The following is a 15,738-nucleotide window of genomic DNA, read 5'->3' as shown; positions in this document are numbered from 1 at the left end:
GAAACTCTACAAATGTGTACACATTTTGTGATGAATCACTCAAACGCACCATTGATGTATCAGCTGTGAATCCAGATAAGAGTTTAATATCCACAATGACCATGTTAGTCCTTTCCTGTAGACCATCATATCTGGAAAACAGCAAATGAAAAAATGCCTCATATAAATGTACAAATAAGAGAGAACAAAAGCCAGTATAATTACCAAGACACATGCAGAGTTTTAATCACTCGAATCACTCATAATGTGTCAATAATAAAAATGTTGTATCTCAAGTCAGTGTGTAGTGTTTTAACTACTGAGATACACCGTTTCAGTTTATATTGCTTTTGTGTTTATTAAGATGTTAAAAAATATTCAGAAAACATTTATTTGTTAGTTAATCTTAAGTCATTGTCATGTTCTAGTCTTTTGACTTAAAGTCCTCCTGTGGTGAAAATCAAGCTTTTAATGTTGTTAATACGTGTATGTGGTGTTTTTAATATGCTTTAAGACAAACCACGTGTAAATTCACAAGTCGACACCATTTCTGAGTATTTTCTCCTTAAAACTGCAGTGAACCAAAGACAGTCTCAAAAACACGGTTTGAAATCACTGGTGTTTCTGACGTCACAAACTACCTTGTAACCAATCAGATCAACGTGTGATCGTCAACGAGTGGATCTATGAGCTACTGTGAGTGAGTGGAGGCGGGGCTCATTTGCATATTCATAGAACCGCGTATACTAAATGAGGCAAGGGTGTAGAGTTACATTCAATCCGTTTTAAGGCATGAAGAATTTAAAGATGAGTTTTAAGGGATACAATTATTGACTACAGGGAACTTTAAATAGAAATTCTCTTACTTGACAGTGAATTTCAAAATGAAATTTTGTCCCAATGTTTTGCAATCTCCCTCAATCTTAGCATCAATGCTCAATGTTTTAGCTTCAGTAGGAGTGGGAATGTTGTAGAACTGAGCCATCTGAGAGAGTCAACACCAAGAAAAATACATTCATAAATCATCTCACAGCAGAATAACCAAAATGCCAAGAGAGAAAGTGAGTGTGAGTAAATGAAGCTGAACGCACTACAGACCTGCACAGACACACAGGTTGAGCCCTTCACTTCAATGCTGTATGTGGCTGGAAGTTTCTGCAGCTGCTTCTCCTGGTACAGTAACTTGTTGTCCTGATTGACATTAAAGTGGAGAGTGTCTCCTGCTGACCGTACCGTCACTGTGCTGGAGCCGTCAGAGCTGAACACTTTGGTGGCGTACAAAGACAGAGCCTGAAGAGCCACCACTGTGTCCTGGGAAATAAAGGTGTTCAGTAATGCCACTTTTACTCATTCACACCAGTAATAATGTGTTTGATTGAAGAGGTTTGAGTAACCTGTGTGGAGGAGAATCCTCCATAAGCATTCTGCTGTTTGACAAGCCAACTAACAATCCTGTTAGCATAGCCCAGATCAGCTCTAGTGACTGAATCTGCAGTGAGAACAGCAAGCAGCACATATGAGCTGATCTCCACTGCCAGAGAATCAGAGTCATCAGCAGAGCCAGACTGAGACCAGTGGAGAAAAGAGCCTTAAGGACAAAAGACACACGCGTGACTCAAGGAGCATGATTAAAACAAAAAAGGTAAAAAACTGTTCCATCATTAATGAATAATTACCCAGAAACAAATGAGTAACACATTATTATGACCGCCGCTAGCGTAGCTAGCGAAAGCGGTCATATAGGGATTGTCAAAGTATTTTTATTTTTTTTTTCCCGTCACCTTACTGAATTTTTCGTCAACGATACCAGGGACACCGAAGCACCGGGGAACATGAAATTTGGTGGGCATGTAGCCCCACTAGACTTCTAAGGAAAAATTTCGTTTGGTCCCCGGGGGCCACTCCCCCCCCGCGCTGGGCCCCCCCAAACCCAAAAAAATGCAGTTTTTCCTAAATAACTACCTGAACCGTGGCACCGAGGATGAAGAAATTTTTATGGTATGTTGGTCTACTAGACTTTTACGGAAAAATTTCGTTTGGTCCCCGGGGGCCACTTCCCCCCCGCGCTGGGGCCCCCGTAAATTTTTCGTCAACGATACCAGGGACACCGAAACACCGGGGAACATGAAATTTGGTGGGCATGTAGCCCCACTAGACTTCTAAGGAAAAATTTCGTTTAGTCCCTGGGGGCCACTCCCCCCCCCCGCGCTGGGCCCCCCCAAACCCCAAAAAATGCAGTTTTTCCTAAATAACTACCTGAACCGTGGCACCGAGGATGAAGAAATTTTTATGGTATGTTGGTCTACTAGACTTTTACGGAAAAATTTCGTTTGGTCCCCGGTGGCCACTCCCCCAGCCGCTCTGGGGCCCCCGTAAATTTTTCGTCAACGATACCAGGGACACCGAAGCACCGGGGAACATGAAATTTGGTGGGCATGTAGCCCCACTAGACTTCTAAGGAAAAATTTCGTTTGGTCCCCGGGGGCCACTCCCCCCCCCCGCGCTGGGCCCCCCCAAACCCAAAAAAATGCAGTTTTTCCTAAATAACTACCTGAACCGTGGCACCGAGGATGAAGAAATTTTTATGGTATGTTGGTCTACTAGACTTTTACGGAAAAATTTCGTTTGGTCCCCGGGGGCCACTTCCCCCCCCACGCTGGGGCCCCCGTAAATTTTTCGTCAACGATACCAGGGACACCGAAACACCGGGGAACATGAAATTTGGTGGGCATGTAGCCCCACTAGACTTCTACGGAAAAATTTCTTTTGGTCCCTGGGGGCCACTCCCCCCCCGCGCTGGGCCCCCCCAAACCCAAAAAAATGCAGTTTTTCCTAAATAACTACCTGAACCGTGGCACCGAGGATGAAGAAATTTTTATGGTATGTTGGTCTACTAGACTTTTACGGAAAAATTTCGTTTGGTCCCCGGGGGCCACTTCCCCCCTGCGCTGGGGCCCCCGTAATTTTTTCGTCAACGATACCAGGGACACCGAAACACCGGGGAACATGAAATTTGGTGGGCATGTAGCCCCACTAGACTTCTACGGAAAAATTTCGTTTGGTCCCCGGGGGCAACTCCCCACCCCCCCCCCCCCGCGCTGGGCCCCCCCAAAACCCCAAAAATTGCAGTTTTTCCTAAATAACTACCTGAACCGTGGCACCGAGGATGAAGAAATTTTTATGGTATGTTGCTCTTAAGGCCCCACATCAACCTAGCCCATAATCACTCATTTGTGATTTGCGCCCCTCCCATAAAAAATGAAAATGCAATATTATTCTGCTTTAATCGCCCCTATCTTCAGTGGAGATGTTCAGAACTGCACCATATTTCATGTGTATGATTAACTTGACATCCTCTGGGGGTATCCTCTGCTAAGTTTCGTAGAATTTCATCCATGGGGGGGTATAAAATAAATTAATTTATGTGCACATTTAGTGACTGTACACTCATCGGCCTGTAGATGGTGCTGTTGAGCGAAAGGGTTGCTGGTTTAGGATGATACTGTCACACACACACATGCAGGAATACAAACAAACGCAAGCATGCACACACACTGACATCCACACGCACAGACACACACCCATACACACACATACAAATCCACATGCACAGACACACACACACAAACACACACGCGCACACATGTACGCACACATACATACACGCACAGACACACACACACACACACACACATACACACACACACACACACACACACACAGACAGACATGCACATACTACTACTTTTTTTAGGTATATACATAAACACGCAATACAGCCAAATTACTCCACGTCATTTATTTTTGTGGAAAGCCAGTGCAGGCCTGAGCGGCGGTCATATTTTGTACCGCGATGCGGTACATCTAGTTAACATTCTAGTTACTACTTTTATTATATCTGTGGAATACTTGAGTCTGATTGGTCAATAGCACCATCCAGTGGTGTGTTATTGCTCGACAACAACCACTGAAAACGTCTCTGGTTACTTACGTAACCTATGTTCTCTGAATAGGGAACGAGACGCTGCGGATAGCGCAGTGGGATATTCTCTGAATGTGCCGATTGCCTGAAGCCCTATAGAATCACGCCAATTCATTGGCTGATGGCGCCCGCGCAATCTGGCTCCGCCCCGACGCGCTTACGTCGCATCATTACATATTTGCGCGCGCCATCTGCTCCTCAGATTTCTCTGCCGAAAAGAAAACCGTCAGCAGCGCGGGGAGCTTGCCAGCTAACGCAGCGTCTCGTTCCCTATTCAGAGAACATAGGTTACGTAAGTAACCAGAGACGTTCTCTTTCATAGGTTCACTCAACGCTGCGGATAGCACAGTGGGAACGGACTACCAAACTCGCCAAGCTAGAGCGCTTTCCATGACTGGTACATAAATGAGACAACGACCAAGATGAGTTCAAACAGAAAGAACCTGGGAACCCGGGGTCATGTCAAGATCCAAATTATAGAACCTTACAAAAGGGTGCGGAGAGGACCAGCCTGCCGCAACACAAATGTCCTCCAAAAGTGCTCCTCTAAAAATTGCTTGAGAAGATGCCACACTTCTGGTGGAATGTGCTCTAATGCTAAGAGGTGAAGGCAAGCCACGCACCTCGTAAGCCAACGAGATAGCTTCTGTGACCCATTGGGAAATCCTCTGCTTTGATGCAGCAAGCCCACGGCGGCCAGCACCGAAGCAAACCAGAAGCTGGTTAGATTTCCTCCAACCGCCTGAGCGGTCTACATATATCTTAAGAGAACGAACTGGGCAGAGCAAGTTAAGCTTCCTATCTTCCTCAGAAGAAAATGGAGGAGGGTGGAAAGTGTTAAGGTTAACCACCTGCGAGCGGAAAGTTGTGGAAAGAACTTTGGGAACATACCCTGGTCTCGGCCTCAAGGAAACCTTGACCAAGCCAGGAGCAAAGTCCAAGCAAGACTCGCTAACAGAAAGAGCTTGTAAGTCTCCTACCCGCTTTAATGAGGACAAAGCCAACAAAAGAGAAACCTTGAGAGTTAGAATCCACTCCAGAGCTGACTCCAAGGGCTCAAAGGGGGCCTTCGTCAAACCCTCTAGGACAACAGAAAGGTCCCATTAGGGGAACTCTAGGGGAGCGGGCCGGTTTCAGGCGCTTAACCCCACGCATGAAGGCCTAAACTAACCTTAGTTTCTCCAGGGGAATCTCGTCCGATTCCCTATGTGCTGCAATAGCTGCGACATAAACTCTGAGAGTGGTAGCAGCTGCTCCAGAAGCAAACTTCTCCTGCAGGAACTCCAGTACTGAACCAACAGGGCAGTTAACTGGGCTCCTATCATGTGCTAAGCACCATGTCTCAAAAACCTTCCATTTGGAAGAACATAGCCTCCTTGTAGAAGGGGCTCTAGCACTCGCAATGGTCTCCTGAACGTCAGTTGGGAGATCAGAACTTAATGCTAACGGCCTCTGATCGGCCAAACATACAGCTTCCACATGTCTGGGTGAGGATGCCATATCCCGCCCTGCAGCTGGGACAGCAGGTCTTCCCTGACCGGGATCTTCCAGGGGGAAGATTCCAGCAGAGGAATTAGCTCCGAAAACCATGGCTGAGACGGCCAGAACGGAGCTACCAGGAGGAGGCGGACTCCGCTCTCTCTCACTCTGGCCAAGACCACCTGGATCAGTTTGATGGACGGGAAGGCATAGAGTTTCTGCGTTGGCCAAGGGTGAGCGAACGCATCTATCCCTAATGGAGCCGGGGGACTCAGGGAGAACCAAAACGGGCATTGGGACGACTCTTGAGATGCAAAGAGGTCCACTTCCGCTTCTCCGAAAACCTCCCAGATCAGGGCCACCATCTGGCGGTTCAATATCCATTCTCCCGATCAGAGTTTCTGCCTCCACAGAAAATCTGCTGCGAGGTTCAGAACCCCTGGGACATGAACTGCTCTTAGAGATAGGAATCTACTCTGAGACCACAGGAGAAGGTGACGCGCATGCCTGTCTAGGGTGCGCGACCGAGAACCCCCCTGCCGGTTCACATGAGACACCACTGCCATGTTGTCTGTTCTGACAATTACATGGTGTCCCTCCAGAAGAGGGAGAAAATGATGCAGAGCCAGAAAAACGGCTCTTAACTCCAGGCAGTTTATGTGCCAAGAGAGAGTCTCACCAGTCCAGACCCCACATGCTGGTCTGCCCTCGAAAACTGCTCCCCAGCCGGTGAGAGAGGCATCCGTCGGAATCATCTGGCGATGAAATACCGCACCCATGCTGACCCCTTTCCGAAGAAAAAGAGGGTCCCGCCAAACTGACAGGGCTCGAAAGCAACTGCGCGATACCTTCAGTAGGCGAAGGGTTGGCCCGGAGGGCCGAACCCCTGAGAGCTTCATCCACCACATGAAGGGTCTCATGTGGAGCAGGCCCAGCGGTAGCACAGAGGAGGCCGCGGCCATTAGGCCCAGCATCCTGCGGCAAGTGCCCACAGACACATGATGGCCTAGCGAAAAACGGGCCAAGCATGTTGTCAGACTGGAAATCCGTGCAGGAGCCAAGCGGGCCTGCATGAGAACGGAATCCATGTTCACCCCCAAGAAAACGGTGCTTTGAGCCAGAGCAAGAACACTCTTCTTCGAGTTCAACCTCAAACCGAGAGACTGGATATGACTCAGAACGATGTCTCCGTGGTGGGTCACTAGCTCCCTGGATTGGGCTAAAAGAGCCAATCGTCCAGGTAATTACAGATGCCCTGAAGCCGCAATGGGGCCAGAGCTGCATCCATACACTTCGTGAATGTCCTCGGGGCTAGAGCGAGGCCGAAGGGAAGGACCCTATACTGGAACGCTCTTTCTCCAAAGGCGAACCTGAGGAACTGCCTGTGTCGCTGTACAACCTGGATGTGAAAGTAAGCATCCTAGGTCTACTGTCACGAACCAATCCCCTGGCCGAATCTGAGATATGATAGCTTTCAGCGTCAACATCTTGAATTTCCCTTTGTAAGGGCGAAGTTCAGTCGGCGGAGGTCCAAAGACCCCGTTGAAACTGGGGGGATTGCGGCAAAACTGAAGAGTGTAGCCGAACCGAACTGTGCGATTTATGCCTGCCTGCCCAGCCGCCATGTAGGATTTCCCAATGAGAGGAAGTAGTCCTACATGCTTTAGAGGGGAGGAAGGGGCGTGACTTCCAGGACGGCGCAGACGACGGAGCAAGATGGTCGGCTAAAGTCTCCTCAAGCTGCTGCATTAGTGAGGCGCGCAGAGAAAGGCTGCTTCCAGGATCTGAAAATCTCGTGATGCAGATCACTGAAAATGGCAGCTTTCTCCGTTGAGGCCTATATATTTTTTTTTTTTTTTTTTTTTTACATAAGCGCGCTCATGACATTTGCGGCCGGGGGGCGCGCTGATAACAGCGGGCAGATTGCCCGTGCTTGACTCCTCTGCGGCGGTCAACCGAGAGGGGGAGGGCTGGGCGAGTCCCATAGGAACTGTCATGTCTGTGTGTGGATGTGGGCGCGGGATAGCGGGCACATTTACCACACTGAAAACATTGTCTGCTTGAGTGAAGCAAATGCACGTTGGTTCCGTTTTTATAGAAAACTTGAGACATGCAGAACGTAGTGTTTGTGGGCACTGGGTAGTGGGCACATTTACCACGTTTAATGCGCAATCGATCTGAGTCGATTTTAAGTGTGCGAGCCCTGTGTAGACGGGCTGTGCTTGTGTGTAGGAATGGGCACTGTTTTTTTTATTTTTTTTTAACACATAAAACACCATCGGCCGTGGCCGGGACACCAGAAAATACACTCTCTTGGGGATTTATCTGGGTAGCCGCGAAAACGGCATTTGTGAGCAGGCAAGCGGGCAATGGAACCGGCTTTTTTGGCTGCAGAAAACACTGGACTAGTCACATTTGCTGGCCAATCAATAGCGAGCTTCTCCGTAGCGCGTGAAAGTACGTCAACGAGCCCCGCGTAGGCCGCAGTAGGCGTGCTTCCTGGCCGCTCGGCGGGATAACCTAGTCGGCGAGAGTAGGCCCGGCCGAAATCCTCGGAGTCGGAAGCCTCGGTAAAAAGTACATCCTCCAGCCCGAAAGAGACCGCGTCGCGTGCTCTCGGGCTGGGGCGCAAATAATCGTGCGAAAATTCGACTGGCATGCCTCGCACGTGCCGAGGGGAGGGAGGGAGGGAGAGAAAGAGCGGGGCTCGTCTGCTCGAACTCCACATCCTCAAGCTCTACATCCGAACCCCAAGTCACGGATCCTCGAGATGCCTCGGGAGCGCGAAAGGGGGAGACGAATGATTCCCTCTCTAAAAACGCGTTTTAACCGCGATTTGAGGGTTTTGAGCAAAAAATTTTCACAGAATTGCATTTAGACGATCCTATGACTACATCGCGCGCATGTGAAAAGCCCAAACATAAACATCACTTACTGCGTGGGTCGTCGTTAGCGATGTAACGATCACATGGCGGAGTACAGCGTCGGTATTCCATGGCAACTTCACAGTAAGGAGAAACAGAGTTCCGCTTGAACAGTCGCAGAAGCGCCGAGAATAATCCAGAAGTCATATTTTTCGAGCTCAGAAAAATCACGAGCGAAGGGCAAACGTGACCGCTTCGTTCTGAAGGCAGATAAATCTGCGGAGCAGATGGCGCGCGCAAATATGTAATGATGCGACGTAAGAGCGTCGGAAAACGCTCCCGGAAAGTTTTGCTTTTGGTGAGCTAATAAAATATTAAAACTCAGTCGAATCAATATTTTGTGTACGGTTATTTAATTATGCCATCCAGTCTCGTGGACTCGCTCTCTCTTGTTTCATTAAAACGCAGATGCTGCCAATTTGCTATAGTTTTTTTGTACACTGTTGGATTATTAGACAACAAACAAGTACGATTTTAAAACAGCTTAATCTCATATCAATATCTCTTATCCCCATAATTATTTATGTGGTGAAATGCTGTGTAATAAGTAGTATGACTGTATACCGTATCTCTTAATTGTCCGTCTAGTTTGAACTTGTCGCACTAGCAATAGCTCTCACCACGGCACCTTTGCATTTAAAGAGCTAGTTAAATATTTCGAATTAGATCAATATTTCGTGTCTTATTATTTACTTATGTGGCAAGTAGTCGTGTAATAAGCGGCATAATGCACATCCAGCCGGTTGTTATCTCAGAATAAACGCCTTCTGGCTCATTCCTGATCACCCTGTCGGGTTTATTCTGAGAGAACAAGCAGCTGGATGTACATTATCCCATACTTAACTAACAAGAAACTCTGATTAATTAATTATTAAAAAATAGTTGAATGTGGTAGTTCACTATTAGCTAATCAGTAACTAATACTTTTTCATAACTCGCATAGGACTACAAAGAACTACTGTATACAGGTTCATAATTAATGTTAATAATCCATAATTTATAATATATGGTTATGGTAATTCAATAGTAATGACTCAAGTGTTACTACATCCTTCTAAAGGAACTACTAATAATTTGGATCAGTATTCTAAACTGAAGATCATGGGAACACACTAGTAATGACTAAAGTGTTACCAAATCCAAAATCGTACAATAATCTTAAAAGCGTACAGTTACTTCATAATTACTAGAGAGTTATCATGCTTTTCTCACTTTAGAATATTGATTCAAATTATTAGTAGTTCCTTTAGAAGGATGTAGTAACACTCGAGTCATTACTAGTGGATTACTGTTACCTTATATTATAAATTATGCAATATTCATGTTAATTATGAACCTGTATACAGTAGTTCTTAGTGGGAGGTATGAAATAAATAGTAGTTACTGATTAGCGAATAGAGAACTACCACATTCAACTGAGCCCTATTACTTACTAATATGTTAATCATATTTTCTTGTTAGTTAATATTAGTTAAAAGAATGTTAATAGTGTGTAACTCATTTGTTCCTGCGTAGTTATTCATTAATGATGGGACAGTTTTCTAAAGTGTTACTAAAAACAATAGTACAGTCATAAAAGACAACAGAAAGTCATCAGAAACAAACCTCTTACCATCTGAAATAGCAACATCTTCCAGTTTCTTGAAAAGCTGCTGTCGAGTGTCCGTGTCTCTAGCCAGACTGAAAGTGTAGGCGAGCAGGGCAGTGGTGTAAGTGTTTTTGACATCCTCAATGACGGACCTCAAGCATGACAAACCTTTACTGACGACAGGATCCTGTGGGAAAAAAAACACATACAGTAGGAATAAACGCTGTGAGTGTCATTTTTCGATGAGTTTTTACACTGTAAAAGGTGTTCAGTTCACTTAAATTTTTTTAGAAAACCTGTTGCCTCAAAATTATGAAGTAAATGAAGACTAAAAATTTACTGTTTAATGTTATGTATTTGTATTATTTTTCTTTATTCATAATTTCATAATGTATGTTGTCAAGCCAGAGATTCATGCCTGTGTTGAGTGCATGAGGAGACTTTAGATAGCATGGAACCATGTGAAGATCATGTCACATGAGACAGGTGGATGAGCTATATTGTGTAGAGGGTGTGTACAATGTAACATGTTGCAACTGATGCAGATGTAAACAACAAAGATAGTTCTTAATATGGAAGTGAATTTTGCCATGTGTTCGCATGACATATACGTTCCATTTTTAAAGCTCAAGCAACATAGTTTGTTACCATAAAAGGAAGCTGCTCTGTAATGTATATAAACTCAACCTTACTGTACCACCTCAGAGAAACAGAGGCATGAGAAACAGAGAAACAGAGGCATGAGGGCAGAGAAACATTAAGCCAGAGAAACCATTTACATCTAGCATGATGGGATGAGAAGATAAAGAAATGGGGAACAGAGAAATCTGGAATGAAGACCTCTCATGTAGCCTTATTCTTATATGCCTGTTTCTCTCTGTCTGACACATGATACATAATAAATTGAGATCTCTTGGCAAAGGTAACTGGTGTAGCTTCCGTGATTCAACCATAATGGGGAAACCAATGATCTTTAAATCTACAGTAAATGAGCTTACTATAGAGTTATGTGAACTTGACAATTCCACATTATTAAATTTTTTTGATTAAGCATAAGTTTAATACTTGCTTAATTTTGAGGCAACAGGTTTCCTCAATTTTTTTTAAGTTAAAGTTAAAATGAAAATGACCCCATGATTTACTCACCCTCAAGTCATCCTAGGTGCATATGACGAATGCAATCGAAGTTATATTAATAAACACCCTGATGCTTCTGAGCTTTATAATGGCAGTGGATTGCATCATTGCATCTATCAGTTTGAAGTACAAAGAAGCTCATCTATTCATCAAAAAAGTGCTCCACAGAAGGTCTTTATTAACCCCCCAGAGCAGTGTGGAGTTCGTTTATGATGGATGGATGCACTTTTTTGAGCTTCAAACTGAGAGTTGCAATCTGGCAAACTGCCAATATAAAGCTCGGAAGCGTCAGAATGTTTATTAATATAACTCAGATTGTATTTGTCTGAAAGAAGAAAGTCATATACACCTAGGATACCTTGAAGGTGTGTAAATCATGGGGTAATTTTCATTTTAAAGTGAACTGCTCCTTTAAGTCAACTGATTACAATTTTAACAGTGTACCATGTTTCCTACAGATGAACTTACTGTGACTGGAGTTTCCAGTTCAAGCAATGATGCAGTAATGTAGGCAGTCATGGTCACATCATCATTCACCCCACCCTAGAATTTATTAGAAATAAAAGATAAATAAATCAACACACTCAAACCACTGAAGGAAAGTCCATCTAGACAAACTGTGATGTTGGCTTGAGAAAGTCTGAATAAAGACGATAGATAGAGAGATAGATAGAAGATGACAGACCTTCATTCTGTTGTTGAACAGTGTTCCCTGTTGGATAAAAAAGCCGTCTGAATCCCGTCTGCTTATTAACCAATTCTTTGCACTCTGAATAATTTTTGGATCAATAAATATGTATTTCTGTGCTTTGCCAAAGGACCTCAGCACAAAGGCAGTCAACCTGATGGTGTAGAAGATATAATTAAAGTCATTTGAACTGAGACAAATTTTTAAATGTGTTTATTGGGTTTATTTTTGTAGATTACCTTGATATTATTTCTGTTAAACAAAAGTAATAGTGAAAATATATTTACCATGTATTCCCATCACCATAACCAAATGTGCTGTATGATCCATCCGAATGCTTGTAGTTCATTTGTCTCTGGTATCCTGTTTAGTGTGATAATGGTTAACACTTCAACAGTTTGTTTGAGTGTTGAATAATGTATAATTTGGTATCAAACCGTCTCAGTATTTTCTTGACATGATTTTGTCTCTCACCGCTCTGCAGGAAGCCTGTGGCTCTCTCTCGGATGGCCGAGGTGAGCTGCTCCGTGTTCTCCAGATACTCCAGAATGTAAATATTGGGAGAAAGAACAGCCATGTTTTGCTCTCCACAGCCGTACGGCATCCGTAATAATCCATGAAGGTTCCTCAGTGCACGACCCAATATGTCGCCTGTAAACCATACACAAATGACACTCACTACATTTTATAAGTCTAAAGCCAATCTCCTCATTTCTGCTCATGTTTGTAAATGTTACCAATGACTGAAAAAGAGGATCTGGCTGATCCCTCTATCACATCTTTAGGAAGAGTCAGAGCCACTTCCTCTGAGAGACTGTCACCTATGAACCAGACAGACAGAAACACATCAGTGATCAGCAGAGTAACGCTATAAACATTATAATACCACCTGAAGACCCAATAATAATAATATAATCACAAACAGGAATTATTGTGATTCAAGCACTTTAGAAAAGGGGAGAAAATAGCCACAATTTCAAAATTTGGCACAGCTGAACAACTAAACTACAGTTGTCATGAAAGGCTGACAAATTTCAACTTTCTCAATTAAAATGTCCGATACATATGCCCTCCACAATTATTGGCACCCCTGGTAAATATGATCAAAACTGGCTGTAAAAAATAAATCTGCATCGTTTATCCTTTTTATCTTTCATTCCAAAAATTTGCAAAATTCTAACCTTTCATTGAAGTAAAAGAATTGAATGTGGGGGGGAAATCACATTATGAAATAAATGTTTTTCTCCAAAACACGTTGGCCACAATTATTGGCACCCTTTTATTAAATACTTTTTGCAATCTCCTTTTGACAAGATACCAGCTCTGAGTCTTCTCCTATAATGCCGGATGAGTTTGGAGAACACCTGACAAGAGATCAGAGACCATTCCTCCATACAGAATCTCTTCAGATCCTTCAGATTCCCAGATCCATGTTGGTGTTTCTTCTCTTTAGTTCAGCCCACTCATCAGGTCAGGGAACTGGGACGGTCATGGCAGAAGCTTCATTTTGTGCTCCGCAACAAATTTTTGTGTTGATTTTGATGTTTGTTTTGGATCGTTGTCCTGATGGAAGATCCAACCACGGCCCATTATAAGATTTCTAGCAGAAGGCATCAGGTTTTGATTTTTTTATCTGTTGATATTTGATAGAATCCACGATGCCATGTATCTGAACAAGAAGTCCAGGACCTCCAGCAGAAAAATATGCCCACAACATTAAAGATCCAACGGTATATTAAATTGTACACATGGGGTACTTTTTATCCTTGTGTTCACCAAACCCATCTAGTGTGTTTGCTGCCAAAAAGCTATTTTTTTAGTCTCATCTGACCACAGAACCCTGTGCCGTTTGAAGTTCCAGTCGTGTCTGACAATTAAATTTGCTGGAGTTTGTTTCTGGAGGAGCGAGGAGGATTTTTCTTGAAACCCTCCCAAACGGGGATGTAGGGTTTTTTTAGTTTTTTTTTTAGGCTTTCTGACCCCAAGACTCAACTAATCTCTGCAATTCTCCATCTGTGATCCTTGAAGAGTCTTTGGCCACTCAAACTTTCCTCCTCATCGTCCATTAAGACAGTATAGACAGACGTCCTCTTCCTGGCAGATTCGTAACATCTTTAGTTGATTGGAACTTCTTAATTATTGCCCTGATGGTCAAAATGGGGATTTTCAATTCTTTAGCTATTTTCTTACAGCCACTTTCTATTTTGTGATGGTCAACAATCTTTTGCTACGCATCAGAACTATATTCTTTGGTTTTACTCATTGTGATGGATGATTAAGGGGATTTGGCCTTTGTGTTTCCTCATATTTAAACTCCTGTGAAACACGAAGTCATAGCTGGACAGTTTCATGTTCCTAGTCACCCTGGTGTGCTAAAAAAGGTAAATATTAATGGGAATATACTTCAGAGATATTTTACTCGTAAAAAATTCTAGGGGTGCCAATAATTGTGGCCAACGTGTTTTGGAGAAAAACATTTATTTCATAATGTGGTTTACCCCCCACTTTCAATTCTTTTACTTCAATGAAAGGTTAGAATTTTGCACATTTTTTGAATGAAAGATCAAAAGGATAAACGATGCAGATTTATTTTTTACAGCCATTTTTGATCATATTTACCAGGGGTGCCAATAATTGTGGAGGGCACTGTATATATATTTTAGCTCCCTCTATTGGTCTTCAAATTTGGTGTGTCCTCAAAATGTCCTCTATGCAATGTGTACTTATTTTCATGAAGTTGGAGTTTGTGTTTAGAAGACAAAGAGGGTTGCAGCATTATCAGCGCTTGTACACCAAAACATATGAAATATCTGCAGACTAACCCTTTGGACACAGTAACCAGCTGTGAGTCTCTGTCTTTTCAGTTCCTTCCGCCTGCAGCAGAAATCAATCACATCAACACATCATACATAAGCAGCATTAAGATCATGAGTAAATGATGACGTGTGCTGACCTGTACGAGCAGACTTCGTGTGACCGTGTCAATGCGTCCTCTCTCCGGGACGCTCACAATCTCATTGTCACACACAGTCTGGGACGCCTCTGCCTCTGCACTGACTGTAATATTCAAGACTCCTACAACACGAGACATACGTGAATATACAACTGAGAAACAGACGCGTTTCCATTACCCTTCAAATTGTCAGCCAAAATTATGGCGATGGATGTTGGTAGGTTTACGTATATCGCAGCCACCGCACTAGTCATTATTTTTAATTGAAGGAGACGTAGACGTGTTATCCAAGCATTAATGGCAAGGAAAGTGCCTTTACTTAGGAGCGAAATATTTAGCAAAATATTCCTTTTTCGAACAGCCTGAAAAACCACCTCATGCGAGCATAAAAACTACCAACATCCATTGCAATGATGTTTGGAATGACTTATCGTTAGAGGGAAAAATAACGTTTTAGTCGCATAACATCGGTTAATGGAAACGCCATCATTTTGCAATAGTTTTTAATCGACATTTCAAAAACATCCCAAAAGTTTTGTGCAAATCTGTAATGAAAAGGCGGACTGGAAAACTCACCAAGAACAGAGGGAGTGAGGATCCATTTAAAGGTTTTTCTTCCATTAGCACATAGACAGGATGAATACTGATCATCAGAGGAGGCTTTGAGAGTGTAGTCTGAGGAAGGAGCTGGAGTCACTTTAACCTGTCAATCAAACACACATGATTAGTGGCATATTTGATATGATTTGATTAGACTGCGTCTGAAATCTCACCATGATGCACTTGGACAGATAGTTGAAGACAGTGGCCTTCAGCTCAAAGATCTCCCCGCGGATGATGGAGTAAGGCAGAGAGAGCTCTAGGAAGAAGGGCTGGAAAACTGTCAGCTGAGCAGGAGGAGCCAGACCCAGACCTTCAGAGGACAGGCAGAAGGCCTCCGTCTCCCAAGAGGTGATGGTGTCAGGAACCGTGACAGGAACCTGAGCTGATCCAGAGTCCCTGTGGAGG

At 43.8% G+C, this 15,738-nt stretch overlaps 1 protein-coding gene across 1 annotated transcript in view; it reads right to left on the bottom strand.

Moving 5' to 3' along the window:
• LOC307167524 (alpha-2-macroglobulin-like) overlaps window positions 1-15,738 on the bottom strand; it is a 39,707-nt gene that overhangs the window by 1,402 nt on the left and 22,567 nt on the right. The window contains exons 18-31 of the mRNA XM_079886690.1: window positions 15,504-15,729; window positions 15,307-15,433; window positions 14,731-14,852; window positions 14,600-14,651; window positions 12,515-12,598; window positions 12,252-12,428; window positions 12,065-12,140; window positions 11,775-11,931; window positions 11,558-11,632; window positions 9,977-10,139; window positions 1,374-1,567; window positions 1,078-1,290; window positions 846-964; window positions 50-131 (exon numbers count right to left, since the gene is read on the bottom strand). Coding sequence (XP_079742816.1) covers window positions 50-131; window positions 846-964; window positions 1,078-1,290; window positions 1,374-1,567; window positions 9,977-10,139; window positions 11,558-11,632; window positions 11,775-11,931; window positions 12,065-12,140; window positions 12,252-12,428; window positions 12,515-12,598; window positions 14,600-14,651; window positions 14,731-14,852; window positions 15,307-15,433; window positions 15,504-15,729 — 1,867 coding nt within the window. The remainder of the gene's footprint in view (window positions 1-49; window positions 132-845; window positions 965-1,077; window positions 1,291-1,373; window positions 1,568-9,976; window positions 10,140-11,557; window positions 11,633-11,774; window positions 11,932-12,064; window positions 12,141-12,251; window positions 12,429-12,514; window positions 12,599-14,599; window positions 14,652-14,730; window positions 14,853-15,306; window positions 15,434-15,503; window positions 15,730-15,738) is intronic.

The sequence above is a fragment of the Squalius cephalus genome (assembly GCF_949319135.1).
Source record: "Squalius cephalus genome assembly, chromosome: 11".
In the NCBI taxonomy this organism is placed as follows: Eukaryota; Metazoa; Chordata; class Actinopteri; order Cypriniformes; family Leuciscidae; genus Squalius; species Squalius cephalus.
This window is presented reverse-complemented; position numbering and strand designations above follow the sequence as displayed.